The sequence below is a fragment of the Bufo gargarizans genome, chromosome 2, assembly GCF_014858855.1.
Source record: "Bufo gargarizans isolate SCDJY-AF-19 chromosome 2, ASM1485885v1, whole genome shotgun sequence".
NCBI classification, from domain to species: Eukaryota; Metazoa; Chordata; class Amphibia; order Anura; family Bufonidae; genus Bufo; species Bufo gargarizans.
Genome location: NC_058081.1, coordinates 284,324,321 through 284,336,394, shown reverse-complemented (window position 1 = coordinate 284,336,394; position 12,074 = coordinate 284,324,321). Strand labels below are relative to the sequence as shown.

General features: G+C 41.3%; 1 protein-coding gene across 13 annotated transcripts in view; it reads right to left on the bottom strand.

Moving 5' to 3' along the window:
• Window positions 1-12,074, bottom strand: part of NRCAM (neuronal cell adhesion molecule) — a 212,208-nt gene that overhangs the window by 36,158 nt on the left and 163,976 nt on the right. For 7 of the 13 annotated variants that reach the window (XM_044280341.1, XM_044280345.1, XM_044280347.1 and 4 more), the window contains 10 exons: window positions 11,574-11,705; window positions 10,262-10,405; window positions 9,633-9,741; window positions 7,020-7,186; window positions 6,787-6,934; window positions 6,475-6,599; window positions 2,548-2,577; window positions 1,054-1,155; window positions 256-453; window positions 107-177 (listed from right to left, as the gene is read on the bottom strand). In XM_044280341.1, coding sequence (XP_044136276.1) covers window positions 107-177; window positions 256-453; window positions 1,054-1,155; window positions 2,548-2,577; window positions 6,475-6,599; window positions 6,787-6,934; window positions 7,020-7,186; window positions 9,633-9,741; window positions 10,262-10,405; window positions 11,574-11,705 — 1,226 coding nt within the window. The remainder of the gene's footprint in view (window positions 1-106; window positions 178-255; window positions 454-1,053; window positions 1,156-2,547; window positions 2,578-6,474; window positions 6,600-6,786; window positions 6,935-7,019; window positions 7,187-9,632; window positions 9,742-10,261; window positions 10,406-11,573; window positions 11,706-12,074) is intronic. The other 6 variants (XM_044280344.1, XM_044280349.1, XM_044280350.1 and 3 more) reach the window with 1 other exon arrangement.

The window sequence follows — 12,074 nt, the reverse complement described above, 5'->3', positions numbered from 1 at the left end:
TCACAATTTGTTTAGTGTCCCAACTTTTTTGGAATCCGGTTTGTACTTAAGAGCTCCAAATAGAAGTTGTTAAAGACAATTGTATATAAATGAAGGCCCCACTTACTTTCCAAGTGATCACCAAGTTGTCCGGCTCTGTACCTAAGCCTTTTACACCTGATGGATTAGTATCAGGCTCTGAGAATTAAAATATATTCTGTTAATTACGCTGTACTTTATATGCTATTCAGATATGTTTAATTCCAGCTTACAAACCTGCTGCTTTAGTCATATAACGTTCTGAGGATTCACTGTGGTCACTTTGACCAATTTCATTGACAGCTATAACTCGGAAGGAGTAGTTTACAAATGGAGAGAGGTTTAAGGTTGCTGTGGTCTCCGTTCCGCTGACTTTAGAATGGACGTGCCATACTCCAGGTTGATGCATTGCATCTTCATACTCAATGATAATTTCTGAAAACAAAAGAGATGTTACAGCTTAAAGTTAAAAAAGATACAGGTCCATCAAGTTCAACGTATACTTCTACCATTTTAATCCAAAGGAAGTCAAAAACCTCTAAATTACTTAATCCTGTTTAATTTGAAGCCTTGAAGTCCAGCAACAGCAACTGCAATAGTCGGCTGTTTTTATTCTAAAATATAACAAATATTGTTCTAGATTTAAAAAAAAGAAAAACCGAGCAAAAGTAGCCCATGACTAGACCATACTGTAAGTTATTGCCTCATATTTTATTTGGGAATTGTCTGATTGTAGGTTTATTTGGATAACCATCATCTGTGAATACAATAATCTAGCATTTATGGAACATGGCACCTGTAAGGTCGATTCATTTATCTTGTATAGTTTAAATATAGTTATGTAACTAGACGATAGCTATTGATTGGATTGTATTAGAGTAATTCACTGCTTTTCAGCCAATATTCAGTTTAAAAACTATCATTTCTTAAACTATCAAATGCTTAAAAAAAATAGGGCCTTAATATAAAAGAATATTGGAACAAGATAAAATTTACTCAGTGAGAATACGTAATAATTTGTGTATGCTTTATTACCTGTAATAGGGCTGTTATTATCATCTCCTGCTACCCAAGAGAGTGCAACACTTCTATCACGGCGATCGGTCAGTTCTAAGTCCAAGGGTGGGTCTGGACGATCTGAAAGTCAAATGTTCTGTTTTGTAAAGAGAATTCAAGTCTTCTACTGAGAGATAGTCAAGCAACCAGATCTTTGGAGCAAATCTGTTAATTCGTGAGCAAGACATTAATGTATTCACATGCAGCTACAAATACAGTTACAAATGACAGCAGTGCGAATCAAGCATGTACAATGCCGTGGGTTAGGCATAGATTGGCCATAAAGTAAGATAAACTGTAGAAAATAAAATGCAACCACCTGTAACAGACATTCAAGCAGGCATAAAGTCAAGAAGTCTTTCACCTTATCTTCACAATTAAAGCTTTGAAGCCATGATATCAACTTATTCCTACTCTACACAACAGGCATGAAATAAGCATCCGGTCATTGGGCGTCCAACTGCTGGGTCCCCCAATGATCACTAGTCCAGGGGCCCTTGCACCTATATGAATGGAGTGGCAGGTCCCGCATCCATGCTGTCACTCCATTCATTCTCTCATCATCAGTGGGGGTCTCAGTGATGAGAACTAAACCAATCAAATGTTTATCCACTATCCTGTGGGTAGGGGATAAGTAGATATCATGGCGCAACCCCCTGTAAGATAAAACATCCTAGGACTAGGACTCTTTTGTAGAAGTTATGGCCTAAGAGCCTTTCACACGGGTTGAGAATTGCAGGATCCCCATTCACATACATGGGATGCAAATTCATGTCAGAGCCTAAATCTATTGCTCAAAAGAGTGTATAAGCACTTGAAACCCTCTGATGAGATCAAACACATTATTACATAACACATACACAACACATGTACTACAACACGTCTACTATAACCAAAATACCTAATCACTTCCACCAGCTCTAGCACATACTGTACAAGGAATATTACTTCAGTAGAGGCCATGCACAAAAATAACCAGCTTATTATATAAAAAGGGGAATTATTAGCTTTAATAAGAAGTAACATAGTCCAGCAGAAGAGAAAGGTGGTATGTTATGGGCATTTCTGGTGAGCATTGTAATCTCTTGTTCACAATGGAATGGCCACCAAGAGCACTAGAGGCTTTTACAGTTTTATGATTAAAACCTCTGGATGCCTTCTTTGCCGGTAGGACTACACAAGTATATTTCCCCTTTAAATGTGCATGTAAATGAACACTACAGGCATAACTGATAACCCTCTTCTGACTAGTGCAGGGCATGAGGAGAATACGCACTCACTTGGGCGGTCTTTGTAACCTAGACATGCTCCGCCCCCTCAGGCCCCGCACTAGACACAGCACACAGTATCAGTTTTGCTTGGAGTGTTCCTTTAAAATAAGAAACATTCATGCAACATAATCATCCATGGACGATGCACATAGTGAGAATGTGATGTGTTTAAGCATATATATGGATAGGGTTGCCATTTTACCGGTCTTTACTGGAGGTGGTTGAGTGGGCTCTGCAAGGGATATTAACAACATGTTAGTAATAAACACATCACTAGGAGTGTATAGAGAAGCTACAATCATACAGTAAATACAATGTGGTTAATGTTATTGGTTGGATATATTTGGGTAAACCACCAACAATTCCCATTAATAACTAGTATGAAAATTGGATCTACTCCATAGCCTTGAGTAAAATACATATCCATGAAATCTTATCTGACCAGATAAATAACGCTAAAAATGTACTAAGTGATTCTCTTCATCAGCCACTGACTCATCATTTCCCAAGGCTGAATAACCTTGGGTAACAGAAGCCGCACTGGTGACTAAATGCGTTGCAAATGAACCAATATAACTCCATTAGTCTCCGTTTTTAACCCCTTAAGCACCGGCCCCATTTTTGGTTTTGCATTTTTGTTATTTCCTTCCCATGTTCCAATAGCCATATCTTTTTACATTTTCCATTCATATATGACGGCTTATTTTTTGCAGTATAAGGCTACTTTCACACTAGCGTTCGATCGGATCCGTTCTGAACGGATCCGATCATAATAATGCAGACGGAGGCTCCGTTCAGAACGGATCCGTCTGCATTATTTTTAGCATATAACAGCTAAGTGTGAAAATAGCCTCGTACGGATCCGTCCAGACTTTCAATGTAAAGTCAATGGGGGACGGATCCGCCTGAAGATTGAGCCATATTGTGGCATCTTCAAACGGATCCGTCCCCATTGACTTACATTGTAAGTCTGGGCGGATCCGCACGGATCCGCACGCCTCCGCACGGCCAGGCGGACACCCGAACGCTGCAAGCAGCGTTCAGCTGTCCGCCTGTCCGTGCGGAGGCGAGCGGAGCGGAGGCTGAACGCCGCCAGACTGATGCAGTCTGAGCGGATCCGCTCCATTCAGACTGCATCAGGGCTGGACGGCTGCGTTCGGGTCCGCTCGTGAGCTCCTTCAAACGGAGCTCACGAGCGGACCGACGAACGCTAGTGTGAAAGTAGCCTAAGTTGTAATTTTTAAGGGAATCATTTAATTTACCATGTCTGTTATTGGAAAATGGGAAAAAATTCTTTGTTAGGTTAAATAAAAAATAAAAAATTCCACCAAGGTTTTTAGGGCTTTTACATCATAGCTAAAAATGACATTACGCTCTTATTCTCAATACGAATACAGCGCTACCAAACTTGTATAGTTTTCTTTTGTTTTACTACTTTAAAAACAAACCTTTGAAGAAATCTAAATTTTCTTTGCATCGCCATTTTCTGACAACCATAATTTTTTTATATTTCCATCCACTGTATGAGGGCTTGTGTTTTTCAGGATGAACTGTAATTTTTATTGGTGCCATTTTTGTGGCATGTATTACTTTTTGATCACAATTTTTTTTTTTCAAAAGTGTCCTGGCTGCCATGGTAACCAATAAAAGTCCTGCGATTTCACTGCAGGGGCTCCGAACAGAAGGCAGAGGGTGCGGCCTTGCCTCACAGGTGCCACAATCACAGTACCGGAGGGGTTAAACGACTGGGCTCAGCGGGATCGCTGTTCCCCGTCATTGTGGCCGAGTGCCTGCTGTAAAATACAGCCGGCACCCGCTGCGTATGGAGTGGGCTCACTGCAGCAGCTCATTCCATACATTACCTCAACCACCGTGACGTGAAGGGGTTAAAACCAAAAAGCACAGAAAAACCAGCATACCTGGCATTCAAACAAACAGTATACAATCGAGGAGTGCGAGAACATCATAACTCCAAGAATTGTACTCTGTACACAAAGGGGGAAATGAATTATTCCCTGTGCGCCTGAAAAGTGGCGTTAAAAAGTTGCATGACTTTTTAAAAAATTGTCTCCCCTTTTTCGCCGTCCTCACCACTTTTCTAAACGCCAGTTTTCTGGCATAAATAAGGACAGAAGTTTAAAGCAGCTCTGAGCTGTCATGGAGGATGTGCCTAATGTATCAGAGGCCTCGTCATATAAATTAGCCACATCCTCAGGCAGCGCAGGGGATATCAAGACATGCACAGAAAACGCATCTTCTGCAAAGTGACTAAACCTTATAAACTGACACTGCAAAACGTATTTAAAGGGCATCTCTCAGCAGATGTTACATGTGCACTTGGCAGCTGAAGGCATCTGTGTTGGTCCTATGTTCATATGTGCCCACATTGCTGAGAAGAATAAAGTTTTAATATATGCAAATTAACCTCTAGGAGCAACAGGGGCGTTGTCATTACACCCAGAGGCTCAGCATTCTCTGCAACCGCTGTGCCCTCTGCACTTTGATTGACAGGGCCAGGCGTGATAATGTTTTTAGTGTCTGACCCTTTCAATCAAAGTGCAAAGGGTGCGGAAGTTACAAAGAGAGCAGAACCTCTAGGTGTAATGGCAACACCCAAACCAGCCTTTTTCCAAGGGTGCAGAGAGCAGAACTTGGGCCATCAGCTGATGGCCCCAGTAGATACATTTTGAATGGGATTGTGTCCAGTGTGAAAATCTCTTAAAGATGTTAAATGTGTGGACAACTTTAAGGCTGAGAATAAAAGAATCTTCCTTGCATGGTAGAAATGAAATGCGAGTTTGTATCACATAGGATGACATATATTTTCATTTATTACCCTACAATCCTGTAAATTACATACAATATGTCCTTACATAGTAGACAGAATACTAAAATAAGTAAAAGGAATCGACTAAAGCCTGTATTACACAGGCCAAGTGTTCAGATCGCTATTAGACGGCACGATCTGCCGCCGACAAGCTCTGATTTTTAAGCATGCTCCTTCATCGGGCAATCAGCGTATTACATGTATTACACTGCAAGATGATCGCGAACGAGAATTCATGCGATCACTCATTGTGAATTCCTATCTCACCACGGGTCTACTGAACTGTAGTCACATAATGCAGTGACTCCATGTGAACGCCGCTTCTTTATCATTACACTGCGCGTTGTCTCGGAAGTGCAGTCTAATCGCGAGTACTCGGTCCATTTACTTGACCAGAGCACTTGTAATTACACTACGCCATTGCTCCACAGGAGATGAGATCAGCTGGGTTCCCGAGTGTCGGACCTGCGGGGATCAGATATTGATGACCTATCTTGACGTTGGTAGATGGGCCTAACACACGTTTGTTCAAAAATGTGTGCCAATATCTTCCATTTTTCATGTATAGTACCACTGTAATCCCAAATAATCCCTAATGCCTAGTTCTATTGTTTGCATGTATAAGTGTGCTGCCATACGTTTTTTTGTTTGCAGTCTGCATGCTAGCTTTATGGATCTGCACTTTGGATGTTCTAGTCTAAATGTTCTTGCACTATCCCGAGGCTAGGTCATCAATAAAAATCGCTGCACAACCCCTTTAAAGTAAATTGGGTTTCACAAAAAGCTTGACATTTCTTTGCTGTAATCATCTCACACAATGATGGCCTATTGTTAAAGGGTTTTTCCACCAACAGAGATTAAGTGTTTGATTGCTGGGGTTCTGATTGCTGGTTGCCCCAGCAATCCCGAGAATGGGGGTACTCGAGTACTCGATCTGAATGGAACAATAGTCTGCTTGAGTGACAACCACTTGATAAGTGGTGTCCCATAGCAGTCCCATAGAAGTAAATGGAACACTGGCAATGCATGCGCCCTGGTCCAGTCACATAGGGAATTCTGGGACCCCATTCTTGTGATTGCTGAGTCGGATCCTGTGGGTAGGGGATAAGACTTGTTAGTGGGATTCCCCCCTTGAGCCCAATTCCTGACACCCCAACCAATCCTAAGGAAGTAACGTTCACAGCCGTGCTTTGGCAGCACAGTGGTTAGCACTGTTGCCTTGTGGTCTTAGAATAATGGAATCCTGCCAATAACCATAAAAGCAAATCAGTTCACTAAATAGAAATATGATAAACATCTTACCAACAACAGAAAGTTCAGCGCTGGCAGAGACGCTGTCCAAGGTAGTGTTTGCCACGCAAGTGTACATGCCTTTATCCTTCTCTGTTACGTTCTTGATTGTCAGTCGCTCTTTTTCATAAGTGTATCTGTGAATCATAAGACTGCTGTGAACTGCATGATACAACCCTATAAAAGGAGTTATGTAGGATGATCTGTTCACAAGAAAAAAATGCGTAACACGTCTATCAGAACCATCTAGTAATTTACAGCCAATAACTAGGAGTGGGCCCTGAGAATATACATTAGAGTTTATTAAGAAGATACATAAACTACCTGTCATCCACCGGCATTTCACTGTTATTCTTCAGCCACATCATATCTGCTACTAATGTGCGATCGTGTTTGAATTTGCATTCAAAGGAAGCAGTGCCATATCTCTGGACAACCCTGTACTCTGGCTGAGAGATGATCATAGTTGGTTCTAGAATTAAAGGGGAAAATGTATAACATGCAGAAACGTGACAACATATCTTTAGGCCCAGTTGATGCATTTTCTGATGCATTACCTTTCACTTCAAGCTTAATGATTTTTTGGTCTGTCCCCAATTTGTTTCTAGCTACACATGTATAGGTGCCACTGCTGTCTTTCTGCGCCACCGGTACTTCCAGCGTCCCGTTCTCATGGAAGAAGTAGTCATTTCCACGCAGAACACTGGCCTGCACACCTTTAAACCTGCACAAGAAGGGGAAAAATAAAGGTTATCAACACGAACTTCTGCCTATATCGGAGAAAGCCAGAATAATAGTGAATCTAGAGCATGTATGGGTTCATATCTAGATTACTCCTGTTGTTACTTTATTTTAAATTTGCTTATATAATAGGAAAACATACAATTGTCTAATATACATGTATTTAAAATCCTGCATGTATACCTTTCTCATATCAGGCGGTTGACCCACAGAAATATGGCATCAGTCATATGACACTCCACATCATACAATCTCAGACATTCAGTAAGCAGCAGTGTTAAGGCTACTTTCACACTGGCGTTTTGAATTCCGTTTTCAGGGCTCTCAGAAGCGGCCCAAAACGGATCAGTTCAGCCCCAATGCATTCTGAATAGGTAAGGATCCGCTCAGAATGCATCAGTTTGTCTCCGTTCTGCTCTGGATGCGGACACCAAAACACTGCTTGCAGCGTTTTGGTGTCCACCTGGCGATGCGGAGCCGAACGGATCCGTCCTGACTTAAAATGTAAGTCAATGGGGACGGATCCGTTTTCACTGACACAATATGGTGCAATTGAAAAAGGATCCGTCCCGCATTGACTTTCAATGTAAGTCAGGACGGATCAGTTTTGACTTAGACAGAATAATGCGAATGGATCTGTTCTGAATGGATACTAGCGTTTCCATTATCGGTGCGGATCCGTCTGTGCAGATACCAGACGGATCCGCACCTAACGCAGGTGTGAAAGTAGCCTTACATGACATACATAGTCAAATCAGCACACAAGATTCATTCATGTGATAAGTGGAGTGGAATCATGATATGTATATATTGTGTATATTTACATGGCTGCCTGTCTATAGGCGAATTGTAAAATGGCCGCCTGTCCCTAGATGAGGTCGTAAAATGACGGCCTGACTACTGGTACTTGGCACAGACAAAGACAACACATACACAGATCTACAAAGACACATAGACATGATGCAATACTGCTGCAAGTAGTAATACTGTATCAATTGTAAGTGTTCTGGTCCTCAATGAACTACTATTAACCTGTTAGATACCTGGCCAGTTAAGTGAAAGTCAGGTCATATGACACTCGTGAGGGCCACATGACTGAGGCCATGATTAGTCCTATCCAGCTCTCCTATGGATTTATTCTACAGGACTAATATAGGCCATACCATACAACAAAAAAATAAACACCTCATCTATATGTGGTCCTGCTATTCCTGAACTGCCGCCCCATTCCTGGCTGTTTCTGCTCCTCGCTGGATCAGAACGATTGAAGATGTAAATGTAAGACAGCAAGGAAGTCGGCTTACATTTAGACTGGCAGTGGATGTGCTGAAGTTATGTAGAGGCCGGCGCCTCTACATAGCTTTGGCGGATCCGCCGCCAGCACAGGGGCTTATTAAGAACGGCGTTTTATACGTTTTAATAAATGTGCCCCTATGTGTTTATATTACGAACACATTGCGGTAGCAATATTTTTGCTTTCCAGACGACATTAGGTTTTTACTTTTTTGATATGTGCACAGCACTATATTTCTGTTCATATGCCTGGTGCGCTGTAATCTCGCACATGCGCCATGGAAAGACCACTCAGCGCATGCGCAATGTGTTCTGTGAGGCCGATGCCAGGACACCGCGCAGGCGCTGACAGGTCTATCCACAGTGCATGTGCGAAATTACGGCGCACCAGGCATATGAGGTCGGCGATGAGGAGTGAATAAATTAGCAGTGGGGCGGTGCTGGGCTCAAGGAGAAGGGGTGCGGCTGGGCTCCATCGGACAGAGGGACAGCCCCTTGGGCTCCTTGATGAGGTAATTTGCATATTAATAAAAGTGATTTTACAGACAAATTACAAGACACAGCGCAGTAATACTAGTATATTGTAATGTAAATCGTGAAGACTGATGTGCTCATGTTAACAACTCAGTAAGTGAAATCCTGGTGACAGAATCCCTTTAAGAATCAGTGTTGAATCCTCTGCTTACAATATTGGAGGCTGAAAACTGCTTCTAAAAGGGATCCCCGCTATGGACAACCTCATATATTAAGAGTCGATTGACAATAGGCTGATCACAAAGTGACTTTCTGCAGGGACCCCCAGGGTCAGCTATAATCTGTGGGGAAACATGTCAGTAAATGTTCAATGTACTGTAATGCCACCAACCACAGCAGAAATGAAACATTACACAGTGCCCATTTAAATCTACAATATGGGCTGTCTGTGTAATGCAGGACGCGAAAGGTTGTCCAAAATAAGATACGCTCCTTGCACCACCTCTTGTGAGGCGATAAGAATTCTGAACAGGGGAACGCCCTATATTAATTCAGAATTCCTCAATACAGTATATTGAGATGGTTTCCTAAACTGGACTTATTACTACAAAATCATCCAAAAATAATTCTGTATTGTCTCGTAAGTAATCCTGCTGAGTTACCATTCTATAATTGGAACAGGTGAACCAAAGGATTTACAGTGCAGCATGGCAGGTCTATCAGCAATGACTTGATAAACCTTTTTTGTTGAAAGAATCCGCGGCCGCTCCGCTGAAACATAAAATAAATACATTCTGATAAATACTACAGTTTATAAATCAATACAACAAAAAAGGGCCAGCTGAAATTACAAATGGCATATAAGATGACGTACACTATGTAATCCAGACTACAGAATAATAAAATAAACACAATTATAAACACTAGGGCTAAATAATGATGATCAGCTAATTACAGTGAAGGGTTGGTGCAGCCAACAGAATAATAAAATATTAAAAATGCCCCGAACTTAAAAAATAAAAGTCATAATTACCTCATTAGTCCCCCGCCAATGATGTTCCAACACTTCTCATGCTCCCCATCAGTTTCCACTTCTTAGTCCCTCCCACTCGCCCAGATACTAGCTGAAGGGGGTCAACGCTACTACCAATGACTGGCAAAGCAGTTATATATTATGTGTCAAGGGTAACTAGGATGTAGAGCCTAGTGGGAGACCCAGGAATGGCAAGGTAGCAGTAAGGTGTGTTCTATTAACCTATTTAAATTGAGTGATTAAAAGTAATATACTTACCAAGTACATTCACAAATGCATTTGTCAGTACATAGCCATAAATATTTGAAGCATTGCATTGGAAGACTGCGCTGGCTTGTTCATGCACTTTTGTAAAAATGACAGTATCACCATCTACCACTCTGCTTGGGTCAGTAGGAGCCACTGCAAGTACAACACACATACAAGATCAGCAAATTTGTTTGGTGAATATTTAAACAACCATTGTTTTTGACAAAATCTTAAGCATTCATTTCATTAATTTAAAGCATCACTGAGCTTTCAATAAAATGTGCATTAATCAATAGTACAGTGTGTGTACATGATGAATAACACTTTTTCTGGCCACTATATGACTTGTATCTGTCAGTTTTAGCAATTTTCCTCTAGGCCTGCTGAATATCTAGTTTGCAGTTTTCTCAGACATGGTGGGTGGAGATTAGCTGCCATCAGTAATACACACAGAAAGTAGAGGAGAACCTCTTTCCTAACTGTCTCACAGTCACTTAGAAGTAGCCCCAGGATAATGGAGGATATTACAGAGAAGCACTGACCTGTGTGGTTGTGAGTAAAGCACTTGTGCTGAGCTCTAACCTTCACATGTAGTCTCTGTCTCTGCCTGTCATTTCCTACTCCCCCCTCCCCTCTCTAAAAACTTGCATTGACACGTGTAATATGATCCTCCTGCAGAGATGATCCCCCTGCAGAGATGATCCCCGTCCTGCTTGGGAAAAAGGCATTTTTCTAATTGAAAAGCAATAGGAGGGGTTAGGGTTTGGAGGATGCTGGTAAACATCTGATAACAGGAAAACTAGACATTTCTCTCTTATAAGACATACTACAAGGTTTCTAGTGGTCACTTGTGCTATTGATTTATGCAAAGTTGTGTGAAAAGTTAGTGACCATTTAAATACCAAGAAGCAATTACATCCATTAGAGATATCCCAAATTATTTTACCTTACGGTAAAGATATGAGCTATGTTACACAATCCCACACATATTTCTCATCCATGTGTACAACGTGCTGCACACGGTCAGCACATGGACCCACTGAAGTGGTACTATTCACACTACTGGTACTTGGCACAGACCTAAAGTCAATGTGGCATGGAACTCAGAACATGTTCTATGTTGTGTTTCCTGGGACATGGACCCTGCTGTATGTAGCAGTTGTCAGGTCTGTGTTCTACGTGGTCTTATGGACCTTAATGCATGCTAAAAAAAAATTGTGTGTTGCAGATGATAATTTTTAATACAGACATATGAACAAGCTCTTATATGTATTTTGATTAATTATACTTTTTTTTAATGCTGTAGGAATTCTTTACATACATTCAACTGCAACTCCATTTATTAACCATGTAATACTAGGAGCAGGATTCCCATGAGCTCTGCAGATCAGTGTCCCATCATCTCCTGGAGATAGTACAAGATTTTCAGGTTTAGTGATCCAATAAGGTGCAGCTAGAAGAGAAATGAATATTTTATTAGTGATTGAACCGCCGCTGCAGAGAAATATTCTCAATATGCATTTACATACATACTGAAGTGTGTACAACTGTTAACACAAGCATCCGATGTGTGGAATAAGGAAGGGCTTCTCCACAAATTAGAGGTAGGGTATATGATCAGCACTGAAAATGTCTAACATATGTAATGTACCATGCTTCTTTCCCAATTATGTATGGGGGGGGGGGGGGGGGTCTGTGTTTATTTACACATACAAATCTATATAGTAATCCTTTAGATGAGTTCTTCGAACCCTCTGCCTTGAGGATTAGTAACTATGACTAGTTCAAGCTAGAGTGGGGATATTTTCTGGACTTGTCCAAC